We start from the raw sequence: 12,790 nt of genomic DNA on the forward strand, positions 1-12,790 counted from the left end.
ACTTCAAAGAAAATATGAAACATGTAGAATATATTGGGGAATTCCTGAAATTATTTTATTTCTTATTTGTTTTTCATGTGTTCTCTCTACACTATAATGACTCGCCTGGTCACTATTTATAGAGACTCAAACTTATTCCTACCAAAACTATAAAACTAGGATCGAGAGAATCCTGATACTAATATAACTAGGTTCTTATAATGTGCAAATATTTCCATAATCCTAAAATATAATAGTAAACTAAACTGAATCAGCTCATGAGTCATGCAAATCAACAATAACTGTAGTTGCAGGATGAAGTATAATTTATATTTTGAAATCATGTAACACATGCCACTATCTTTTCTTCCATACCCTAACTTGCCTTATAGGATGTATTAGCTGATTTATCTTGTTTAATAGGTTGCAATTTCAAGAGGTCTGAACGGGATTGGACTTGCCATCGTTACTCCTGCAATCCAGTCCCTTGTTGCTGACTCAACCGATGAAAGCAATCGTGGCACTGCTTTTGGTTGGTTACAGTTGACTGGAAACCTAGGTTCCATTATTGGTGGACTTCTTTCCGTACTTATAGCATCTTCATCATTCATGGGCATCCCTGGTTGGAGAATTGCTTTTCACCTAGTCGGAATCTTAAGTGTTCTTATTGGCATTTTAGTGGGCCTCTTTGCCAATGATCCTCGGTTTTTTGATGCCGATGGTAAAATGAAGGATCAACCTCCACACAAACCATTCCAAGTAGAAGTTAAGGACCTGATTAAAGAAGCAAAAGCCATTATAAAAGTTCCCTCCTTCCAAATACTAATTGCTCAAGGTGTATCAGGATCGTTCCCTTGGTCGGCTCTGTCCTTTGCTCCGATGTGGTTGGAACTTATTGGCTTCTCCCATAAAACAACAGCAGTAATCTTGACTCTTTTTAATATTTCTGGATCTCTCGGGGGATTGTTTGGAGGAATGATGGGTGATGTTCTTGCTAAACGTCTACCAAATTCTGGTAGAATTATTCTTTCACAGATAAGCTCTGGTTCTGCTATTCCTTTGGCTGCAATTCTGATATTGGGGTTGCCTGACGATCCATCCACCGCGGCAATGCATGGTTTAGTGGTTGTTATCATGGGTTTGTTAATCAGTTGGAATGCTCCAGCAACTAACAAGTAGGTAGCTTGAAACTATGTCTCGTTTTGTTGGATAAATTTTTCCTCTTTCCTAAATAAATGGAACTAACTAATTTTGAAGTGCATGTAAAAGAGATGGTGGGAACAATGTCCATTTTGAAGTCCTATGCCAGCAAATTGAACATTTAGTCTCTTATTTACGAGGTTTTCCAAGATAGAAGTGGATGGCTTTTTAGTGGTTTATGATTCCCAAAGCATTGTTGGTCAAAGAAATTATTAAAAACTGAAACTTTTGGGCCAAATGATATAATGTTCGTTTGGCTTATAAGAAGTTAATCCTACATGAAACTAACTAATTAACTTACCAAATTTGAAATACACACGCCTACAGATGTGTGAATTTATACACAAAATGTGTAGATTTGGATTGGAGATACTGATCCAACGACTATAAAATTTTAGGGCATGTAGAATGTTTACTAACTAATTTACGGAACAGAAATCATACCAAGTTTCAGTCTGTTTTCCTCTGATCGGGGTTGTTTAAGCAAACTGAGTTTACTTAATTAGTATTTGACTGTTGACTCAAGCAACAGAAGAAATCCTCAAGTCCCATGCATTCATTCACAGGGTTACATATATCTCAGGTTTGCAGTAATTACAAAAACATCCAGTTAAGTTCGAAAATTACGTCTCCCCTTATATTTACACTCGTTAAGTTAAAAAATTACATATACGTCGCTCGAGGTATATGACTATCTTACAATAATCCCCTTGAAATGGCGGTTGTAAGGTAGATAAAACCCTCAGGAGATATGCATGTAAGTTTTAAACTTAGCAGTACAACATCAGGTGAGGTAAATGTAATTTTAAAGTTACCTGGGCTTTTTGCAATTATTGTAAACCTGAGGAGAGATGTATATAATTAACCATTCGTTCACAGGCTGCATTGATATGACTAATTATTTGATGATTGGTTCCTCTAATTTTTTTAGTAGAGTTTGTGCTCTAATAAATTTCAAGTCGAAGTCAACAGATCCGCTTTTGCTTAGAAAGCTTGTCTGTTGTCTTGATTTATTTCTTGCTCCATGCAAACAGCTTGTTTTCTGGATATTATTATGGCGGTATTGAGATGGTTAGATGTGTGGGCAGAGGCCTTTTAGTTCTTGTTTACTCCTATGCTACATCATTCCTCCTTTTTTCCTAACAAAATGAGGCATACTTCGAACATATCTTTTATTGTGATGACTATGCCTATTTGAGATTGTGGTAATTTGCTGTTTATTCGAGCATCAAATCGTATGATTTAAAACAATTCGAATATTTTGCTTATTTCCACTGATTTTCTTTCATGGATATTTTGCAGTCCTATATTTGCAGAAATAGTTCCCGAGAGAGCTCGGACAAGCATCTATGCTCTGGATAGATCTTTTGAGTCTATATTATCTTCATTTGCTCCACCAGTTGTCGGGATTTTAGCTCAGCAAGTTTATGGCTATAAACCTCTTCCAGAAGGATCAGCAGACTCAAAAATTATTGAAACTGATAGTGAAAATGCCGCATCACTTGGCAAAGCACTTTACACTGCAATAGGAATCCCGATGGCAATATGCTGTCTCATCTATTCATTTCTCTACTGCACATATCCAAGGGACAGGGATAGGGCGAAAATGGATGCTTTAATCGAGTCAGAGCTGCAGCAGATTGACACAGATGATTCTGCTTTGATTCAAGAATACGATCAGCTTCATGTCTCTGAATCTGGTCAATCAAACGGTAAGGACAGAACCGTGATAGACATTGAATACGAAGCAGACGGCAGTGTTGATTTAAGCGAGAATGATGAGCAGAGGTTGTTGTCTCGTGATCTGGCTTTCTCAGATGCACACAAATTGTAAAGGTATTCTCCACTTCCTATATTCTGACCGATTTGTTGTCCCATCCAATGATCTTGGTCTAGATAATTTTACGTTAAATCACACGACATGTCATACACTTGAATCTTTTTAAATGACACCGATTCGTATCTAATGATGTAGAGTTCAAAGGTTTGTCGTGGTACTTGCATAGGGGAACACTAATTACTTCATGAAAGAAACATTCTTATTCTCCTCGAGTTGTGATTTTACATTTTTGAGAATGTGGATTACTTTATTGGAGGACTTAAATCGATTTAATTTGAATATATTTTTTATCTGTGATATATATATATATAATGAAATATTATTTAATAGTGAAAAGAGTGTTCTAAAAGACGTTGCCTTGGAATGTCTAAACGGTGTTTAGGCGTTGGGTGGTTGCACACCGGCCCGATATTTAGAAAGACATACATCTAGGCGCTATTAGAAAATCTGACGATTAGATTATCTAGTTGATGTCTAATTTAATATATAAAATTTTTATTATTTTTTCAAAAATGATTGTTCGAAATATATTTCAATCAAATTGTATCGTATAAAATGAGAAATATCCCATTGATTTTGAGATTGAATCCGATATAGAAGAATTATTGGTGAAATATAGAGATGAACAAGAAGAATTAAATATTTAAGTAAAAAAAATGCCTCAACTTATAGGAGGTAAGCAGTGGGTGACGTCAGCCCTTCTATTGCTTTTTAGAACATTGTGAAAGAATATATATTTTGTGAGCTGAGTCGATTCGATACATACTTATAATGAAAATTAATATTTTTGACATAAAAAATAATATTTTTTTTGAGCTGAATCGGATCTATCTCATAAAAATAACCTGTGAGACGATCTTACTGGAATTTTTGTGATAGCGGAAATGTCATGTCAAGCACCCCTATCAGAATCTGAATCGGAGAGCTAAGGCAACTGACTCCCTAGGAATTATCTAGAGAACCAAATTGAATAAGGTGCTGGCTATTGACTTCATTACCAGATGGACCAGCATTATCATTCCCATGCGAGATACCTTCTCTCTTTTGTGGACTTGTGAGCTCTCTCTTTTGTGAGCCTATAATTGTGAGTGTAGATCGAAGATCTCTAGTTCTTTTACTCAATTCAAAAAGTATTTCTGATTTTTGTATCCAATTTTTCATTCTCGGAAGAGGCAGACGGAAACTCGTAGCTGACAAAAACTTTACATGGAAAGTTTGATCAGACGATAAATAAATGAAAATCCATTTATTCGTAGCTACTTTTCATTTGTATTTATTATACACAAATGCTCGCTAGTATATATAAATTAATGTGATTGCGAGCATGACAGTTAATCCGAACCCAATTCGACGAGGTAAAAATCGTACGTAAGGACCAACAATATCGGATTTGCTATGGAATACATCTGCAACGGCACACATGTTTTCTTACATCTACAGCAGCCTGACTCTTCTTCTCTTTTTTTTTTTTCAATAGATAACATACAAGAGAAACAAGGGAGTAATAAATAGCCTGAGTATACATCCAACGTACCATGTTCTTAGTCCAAGGAAAAAGCACCATCACAGTACCTGATTAAATAACCAAAGATTGTTAGATCTTAGCCCACAAATAACTCACACACAATACGAACGTAACAGACTCGCTCTCCAGCTCAACCAAATAAATTTAGCTAATTTATTGCTGGCATTCTTCGAGTTGTGCCATGTATCATTCAGAAAAAATGGATCCTTTGATTGATTTTTTAATTATTCTAACATTCGGCTACATTTTAAATATTTAAGTAAACAATTACAGGAAAACCCCACAAGTGAGCTAATGAGCTTTTGAGTGATGATGTATAAGCTCAAATTCAACAAAATTAGTGTTCTGAGTGTAAGTCAAGCACAAAAACTACATTAATCGATTCATTCCTCAGAAACGAAATTTCTAACTGGCAGTGTTTACAAGTTTTCTATGAGCTGGCCAGAAGAGAATGTTACCTCTCGCTGAACTTTTCGACGGCTCCAGAGGCATAGAGAAGGGTTTCATTTGCTTTCTCCAGGACCATATAAAGCTCCTTTCCCTGAGTAAGTCGAGCAATAAGCCAAGCGTTGTTTTTTGCTCTAATGCATAATTCAAAATCCTTCTCCAAGCCTGGCATATCCCATTTAGTTTTATTCTTTTCTAAATCAACCTCCTCTCGAAGCTTACTCAGTGCAATCAATGATTCCTGTAACATGTAATTACACAGACGTATTCATTTACATGGACATGATCGATATAATCACTGATTAACCAGAAAAATACAAACATGCCTCTCTCGTGTTAGCAACTAAAAAAATCAAAAAATAATAACTGCAGTCAAAAACAGGGGAGAAATTATAGTTATAGCCAAGTCATATTAATGTATGGTCGAATCATTTAATTTCTTTGTGATGCTTCTTTTTGCCTTTACTCTCTTCTCAAAATTCAAAGTTGAACAATGATGCTATACGGTGCTTTTTTATTTCCTGCAAACTAGAATTTAGATCAACTAATCCACGCAAGTTTTACCAGCATTCTTGCTAGTCATTAACTGATGTGAAAATTGTCACCACCACTTGAGTAAAGTGGCATAAACCTCTTCCTTTGAGGGATAGACGTGTTCAAAAACCCATGTCAAGAAGCAAAAAAATTCTCCACCCCCTCCCCAATGTTGTTATAAAAAATTAATAGATGCAAAAATTAGGATACTGATCTTTGGGTCACATATACTGAAAAAAAGAATCAAATACCAAGTCTAAACATCACTCCTCACTCGTCTTCGATTCGAATCAATATACAAAACAAAATTAAAGGGGCGATTACAAAAAACATTTAAGCATCTTAGCTTCGATCAATACACACACGAATTTTCTTTATCCTGAAATAAGAACAAGAAGCTACAGCTATCCCTTCTCTTTTATCTTTCCTCAGTTTAAATCAGGCTTGAGATTTCAATTTAATTGTATAACTATAAATTGATGATGCTGATATATATATATATCAACTTCTTATCGTTCTATTATATATCCTTGATCATCCCATCCACCAAATCAACGGTAATAATAGAAATAATCGCATCAACAGATGCAAAGTATATTGTTTTCCCATCGTGCACATTTAAGATATCCTTGCACTTTTTACTCACCTTCCTCTGACCCCTTGATAAAGTAACTGGGAACACGACTTTCAAGAACAATGGAACAGTTACATGATCCAGTTCAACAGCTGGAACATGAGACAGAATAGGCTAAAACTACATCCAAGATTTCACTGTCTTGTCAGTATCCATGCAATAATATCATGAAGCCCACCACCAACCATAGAGATGAGCAGTCAGTTTGCACTGTAGCATCTCTAAGACACTGAGATTCTAGCTATTTTATCAAGTCAAAATCACCCAGAAATCTCAGTAGGCATAGCGATCATTTATAGAGAGATTTTGAGCCGTTCATAGATAAGAATAATACTGACTAACCAGATATTATCAAAGATAAGAACAAAAATCGATACAACTGATGGTCACTCGAGCAACATAGGGGAGCATAGCAAAGTACAATAGTAACAGGTTAAGCTCTATACCAATCTAGTGGTTCAGATTTCACGATATGGAATACTTACTACTCATATAACAAAACAAACCTTTGTCAGAGTAGTTACTTTTCCAGGAGGAGAAGCCCTAGATACACATCTATCACCATCCACCAGCAAATACCGATATCCACTCACATGATATGCGTTCTCACCTCCCCACCCTCTAGATAGTTTCTCTTCAACTTTGGACATCTTCAGTGATACCTGAGACAACCAAAACAAAATGCAATTTATTGAAGCAACTGCACAAAAACACTATTCACTCATTTATATAGTTCTAAAGTTTAGTGTAGAGAAAAAAACACCATCAGCAAGCATAAAAATATACCATGTAAAATCCAAAGTTAAATTTCCAAAGATTCGTGACTCGTGAAAATGGGCATCAGGATTAGCAACACCATAAAGATGACCACTAAGAAATATTCAATTAACAAGACTCATGAAAACGGGCATACTGAATTAGCAACACCATAAAGATTATCACCAATAAATATTCTGTTAACAAGCTGCAAGACCCAATTTCATGGAGTAAAAGGTTAAGAACAACCAATATACGGAGTATATTAATTGATCAGCCTCATCAATCGTATAAAGGAGCCTCACCACCCCAACCCATGGTTTGAAATCTATGATGTGTTCCGGGTTTTTTATTATATTACACATGCGCATCAAAAGAAAAATGGAAGACAGATACATATTATGATCGACCTAGACTTATAGATTACGGTTCGTTTAATTTTGTGCACGTCGTTCATCATTCCGGAAAATGAAACTAAATGTTACTCTAGCATTTCATTTCTTTCCCCAAAACTCAATCCCACTCATTTCATATCTTCCAATATAATCATTACATTTTATTGAGTTTTCAACACTTCTCAGAAATATTATTTTATTACATTCTATTTTCAGGCAATATCATATATGCTAAAATTTCAAAATACCTACTTACTGCTAATATGTGTGTGTGTGTGCGCGCACGCGTGTTATTATCATTAGTTGTAATACATTATTGCATGATGTGATATCTAAGGTAAAAATATCTCATTCAGAAAACAATACCAAACAAGCATCACATTCTTCAGAAATTTCCAATCGAAAGCCAAAATAGAAGTATATAGCTGCTAATGGGAAAAATCACGGTGTTAATTACTGATTCCGATAAAGCAGTCCATATCGAAAATCAAAATCATAGAATAACTCACAGTTTCAACAATTTGTTGCTTCACCAGAGCAACTCCTTGTTCCCCATTGACTACAGATGAGACAGGAATAAGAAGAATTATGGTTAGGCCACGATGCTGATAAGGAATAAGATACATCTTCTCCTCTGTTTGACGAAGCCAAACTGTTGGGCTCTTGGACACCAAACTACCAGCCTCTACACCCCAAATATCAGTGACAAGAAAACCATCCTTCCCCTTTGACCATTTGGCATGCTGCAAGGGCCTCACGACATGATAACCACGATTTCCAGCTGGAGATATATCACGGGAATTATGATATTGATCCGCAACACGACCAGAATCCGCTAAAACAGCTCCAGCAGAAGTATTGCACGCGGTGTTTCCTTTATGTGAATAGGACCATGATCTTGCTCCAGAGGATAGAGCAAGAGCAGTTAACCTTGACACGGAATAAGTAAACATGCTAACTGTGTCGATCTGAAAAAGAAAAGACTACATAATGATCACTGAAAGGAAGACGCTAGAGCTTTAAAATTAAATAAAATCTGTGTATATCATAACATTGGCAAAATCAGTGACTTATGAGGAGCAAAAACTCCTTTGCTACTCTCATTTTTTAATAAACCCCAGTGGTGTGAAGCAATAGGTGTGCCAAAACACAAGAAAAATCAAACCGTACAGGAGAAAGAGTTGTGGAGACCATCAGATCATGGAACATCGTCATCGAGTAGCATCGTGCATTCCCCGCACATGACTCTAACACTTGAACGAGAGACTGCAAAAAAGGATATGTAAAGAAGCAATTTTAACATGTATGCGAGAGATGAATTAAAATTTGGTAAGTAGTCATAGAAGACAGTATCCATTTCTGATCAGTGCACATTCATATCTGTCCATCCTTGATATTTAAACGATGTTGTGTTGAGTATCAAGTTACTGCTTTACTTCTGATACCAAAAAGGTCCCATAAACTCCAAGTCTCCAAATTTCTTAAAGTTCATATTTCTCCATAACTTCACCATCCAAAGAGTCCAACCGTGACCAAAAACATAATATACCACTTTCTGAAACCACTCTAAAATTCAAAATTTAAAACAAAAAATACAAACTAAAGATTACTAGTATGAGTATCTATATTTTAAAATGATTACCCAGATAAACGAGGACCTGCAAGTTGCTTGAACCAGTGCTGCATCAGGTGCGTGTATGTGTAATGGTGTAAGCATTAGGTTTATAAAAACTTCACAATTTGGACAGATGGACGAGGAAAACTGATGCTACCTTGGAACTTCTCACTTATTGTGGATTAATGATGTCTAATAAAACCAAGACAGTTAGAAATGAAAACCGATTCCAATTTAAAATGGCAAACTAAATATATACGTTATACTTTATAATTTATGATCATTGCGAAATAGGTGGGCAGTTTTCCATAGATGTTCAGTAGGAATTCATGTGCATTAAATGGAAATTTAGAGGTCATATCCTTCACCTCAAATCTCAAGTTTCTCTCTAAATAAGTTGAGAGATAATTAAAACATTTTGTACTCATATAACAACTACACATGATATGGACAATACAACAGCAGTTGTAGCATTCCTGACAATGACTTACCCAAGAAGAAAATATAATAAAATTAATACAGAGCAGCATGTTTCCAACCCACTTAATATTCGATATCAAACATCAACTGAAGGTCCAGTAGGTTTCCTTTAACTTTTGAAAGATCGGTTGGAGCTCAATAAAGTCTCACGGTAAGCTTAACCAGATAACTAATCATTGAATAGCCACTACAACTAAAAGCTTTTGCAGTTAAGATTGTGAGACAGTTGATATTTGCAGATTCTAGAACTAAAATAAGCAGAAAAATTGTCCATGGCATATTTTACAATCTAATGGATGAGAAACTGTTGAATTTCGATACCTGAGTGAATACCTAGAAACTAACCTGAACTTCAAGAGCAGCTTCGCGCCCCACAGTTAACATTTTTACTGTTCCAATTTCTTTTAGAGAGTCGCGAAAATTTGGCAACTGAAGTTTCTTCCCAACCAAAAAATCTGGCCCAAAAAGAAAACGCGGGTCAAAATGGCAGCATCGGATTGCTCCAAAAGACACATGAAATCGGAATCATTTGATACAGCAACTGCAGCATTACCCCAGCAGCAATAATCCAATGGAGACCGCTTTTCATATGCTGACAATTAGTCACTCAAGTTGAAAAATTGTAAACAAAAGAAACTATAAGGGGAAAAATCAAGTATATGTAATACAAAACTAATATGAAGACCACTCACCGCTTAGAAAGTCCATGATGAAATAATACAAATGGGTCCGGACAAGCCCACCAGATGGTTCTTTATCAACCAATGTTCTAACAGATCCATGAAAGAACATAAAAAGGGAATGTACTTCTTTGAGAATGCTTCGTAAAGCATCAATTCTCCATATGGCTTCGGACTCCTTACTTTTTTCAACTACCTAATGAAAATAAGATAATTAGTGGGAAACTATGTCAGGAACCGATGCAAGGTTATGGCCTATACGCTGACCTAACTTAATATTGAGGAACAAAAATGCTGCGGTTGCACAGAATGCATACAAAAATAAAGTTTTCATGGATAGAATATGCTTCCATATTCTTATGGATACAAGAAACTCATCTTCGTCCAAAATCACTTATACGGATTTAATTTCATAAAATAAAGCAAATTTCAATATATTAAAACATTTTTTGTAGTATAGAGCTCTTGTTTCGCACTTGCACAGAGGTCGAATCATCGAAACAAATCACATCCAAATTTTCTTCAACCTTATATGCAGATTGCAGATCATCTCACTTCATTTACTGCAAGGTCTGACAATCAATTAAAGCAGAAGGAAAGAGTAAAGAATCTTTTTTTATACTAAACCAGTCATCTTTTAGAAATTGAACATGATATGAGATGAAGATATGTGGTGGGAAATGCTATTAAAGAACGTCAAACATTAAATAAGATCAAATTTCAATCATGATAACATGTGAAAATATTTTTTCCATAGCAATTTGACTAATACCAAAACCATAACTGCTTAGTATATTGTGAAACGGTGCAAAATAAAGTAATATCACTGCTTGATCATTGTTACAGTAACCAAAGATATAATCTTTCCAATCAAAGAAAATAAGACACTGTTTTCCTAAAAAAAAAAAAGGTCATCGCACCATCACCATCCATATATCTGGCTCTGGTTCATAAAAAACATGAGAATGCATCTCAGCTTCAATGACCTCACACGCTGCCTCTGGAGAGAAAATCCTGCAGAAAACCCATGTGATGAACCAATTATCATAAAGACAAGAGAAATCATCATGGTTATCACAAACTGGAGATAAAACTTTCCAGAATGTTCTTTTCGTAGTTATAGTTGTAAAACAAATGAATCTACAGCTTCAAGTAGGTAATAGGTAAGCCTTGTCATAAATATCATCAAAAACAGTGAAGAGGAAATATCACACAGAGAAACCCATATAATATCTTTAAAACTTCCAATACATTTACAACATACACAGATAAGCCATAGGTAGACATGTAATGAGTAATTCAGAGCATGGAAACACATCATTCTTAAAAGTTTAAACTGGCCAATGATAGCTGTAGGCAGGGAAACCGTAGGACTTATTCAATTGCAATCAGTAAGATAACTGAATGGAGTCCAGTGAATGGTGTAATATGAGTTCCAATGAAGTCCAATGAATGGTGTAATAAGACTTCTTAATTCTATTTTGAAAGATATTCAACCGATCAATTCTTTGTGTTCAATCTCTTTGCTTTCCATTGCTTTCATTGGCCAAAATGATAGAATATTTAGTTATTTATCTCATTCAAGGGAAATTGAAGATATTAAATATATATCCTCAAAATATCTTTCAAACTCCATACAGAATAAAATCTTAGACAATAAGCCACAATCATCAAGATCATTTTCTCCAAGTGAAATCGGAAGTAGAAAATTTAAATATATTGTAACTGTCAATTTCAAATTAATTGATTTCACAAATAGTGTTTGCCTGATGTTAACGATAGTTCCAATAAAAATAAACGAAAACAAAGAGAGAGTTAGCTTAACAAAATCAATGAACCAATATTACTAATTGAAATGAAATTCGACGTTAGGCCCTGAGCGGAACAAAATAAATGGGATAACCAGATAACCAAATAAGGGTCTGCATCGCCATTGCCCTTCTGATAGCATATAGCTTGATATCCTTCTCACAACGTAATACATGCGTATTTCAAAAACAAATTTTAAAAGAGAGAGCTTATGTTAAAGTAAAGTCAAACTGTATATGCAACAATCAAAATAACAAACCTAGTAAAACTGATGAGTCCTTCACTGAGACCAATGACAGAGAGCTGAGTCGAAAAGGGTAAATCCGAGGGATAAAAGAAGAGAATCTTCTCCAACTCCTGCCCTTCATTTTGGCCCCTTCTCAAATCAAAAACACACAATTTAACTGATTCACTAGCATTACTTCCAGATGTCACTCCCATTAAAGATTCCGATTCCCCCGCAATACTCACCAGTCACCTAACAAAAAAAATCATAAACAAATTCAGTAGATCTAGTGATATTAATGTCTGAATTTATAGACACTGTCTAATGTAACTGTCGATGCCCCGCCGCCCAAAAGAATAATCAACGTGGTAAAATCGAAGAAACGAGACGAAATGCAAACCTATGTCTGAGATTTGAAGAATGACCAGGAAATTGGCGAAGTTTGAGAATCAAAGATGTAGTAGGAAGAGCCTCTTGGAGTAAGAAGAGGACCAAAAATGGCGAGAAGGAAGATCAGCTGCTTCTTCCTTTTAGCGGAAATATCACGCGTATTCGTATAATTGATTTTTTTTCAGGATTTGTGTTTTTTAATTTACTAGCAAGTAACATGAATAGACGTTGTAACGAATAAGTGAACATAAAATACTTTATTGAATGAAATCGAAAGAAA

General features: G+C 35.3%; 2 protein-coding genes across 3 annotated transcripts; one reads left to right on the forward strand and one right to left on the reverse strand.

The window, feature by feature from the left end:
- The first annotated feature begins 232 nt into the window (after positions 1-232).
- LOC140966967 (uncharacterized) lies at positions 233-3,316 on the forward strand. The gene is made up of 2 exons (XM_073427291.1): positions 233-1,154; positions 2,482-3,316. Exons 1-2 carry the CDS (start codon positions 589-591, stop codon positions 3,011-3,013), a joined length of 1,098 nt encoding a protein of 365 aa, XP_073283392.1. The 5' UTR covers positions 233-588; the 3' UTR covers positions 3,014-3,316.
- A 934-nt stretch (positions 3,317-4,250) lies between these two features.
- LOC140966966 (vacuolar fusion protein CCZ1 homolog B-like) lies at positions 4,251-12,686 on the reverse strand. 2 transcript variants are annotated; one of them, XM_073427289.1, is made up of 11 exons: positions 12,521-12,686; positions 12,154-12,372; positions 11,006-11,099; positions 10,098-10,281; positions 9,959-9,997; positions 9,751-9,860; positions 8,481-8,576; positions 7,820-8,278; positions 6,666-6,821; positions 5,003-5,232; positions 4,251-4,591 (listed from the first exon to the last, which is right to left on the reverse strand). In XM_073427289.1, the coding sequence occupies exons 2-11, from the start codon at positions 12,333-12,335 to the stop codon at positions 4,561-4,563; spliced, it is 1,581 nt and encodes a 526-aa protein (XP_073283390.1). In that variant the 5' UTR covers positions 12,336-12,372; positions 12,521-12,686; the 3' UTR covers positions 4,251-4,560. The 2 variants fall into 2 exon arrangements, with proteins under 2 accessions (XP_073283390.1, XP_073283391.1); XM_073427290.1 differs by lacking the exon at positions 9,959-9,997.
- Positions 12,687-12,790: the final 104 nt, after the last annotated feature.

Source organism: Primulina huaijiensis, unplaced genomic scaffold, assembly GCF_012295235.1.
Source record: "Primulina huaijiensis isolate GDHJ02 unplaced genomic scaffold, ASM1229523v2 scaffold208328, whole genome shotgun sequence".
NCBI classification, from domain to species: domain Eukaryota; kingdom Viridiplantae; phylum Streptophyta; class Magnoliopsida; order Lamiales; family Gesneriaceae; genus Primulina; species Primulina huaijiensis.

Excerpts from the sequence above, each read along its gene's own strand:
- LOC140966967 (XM_073427291.1), top strand. The coding sequence starts at position 589 with ATGGGCATCCCTGGTTGGAGAATTGCTTTTCACCTAGTCGGAATCTTA. Across the intron at positions 1,155-2,481 it reads AATGCTCCAGCAACTAACAA|TCCTATATTTGCAGAAATAG; the intron begins GTAGGTAGCTTG and ends GATATTTTGCAG.
- LOC140966966 (XM_073427289.1), bottom strand. The coding sequence starts at position 12,335 with ATGGGAGTGACATCTGGAAGTAATGCTAGTGAATCAGTTAAATTGTGT. Across the intron at positions 9,998-10,097 it reads CATCATGGACTTTCTAAGCG|CATATGAAAAGCGGTCTCCA; the intron begins GTGAGTGGTCTT and ends ACTAATTGTCAG. Across the intron at positions 5,233-6,665 it reads AAGTAACTACTCTGACAAAG|GAATCATTGATTGCACTGAG; the intron begins GTTTGTTTTGTT and ends TACATGTTACAG.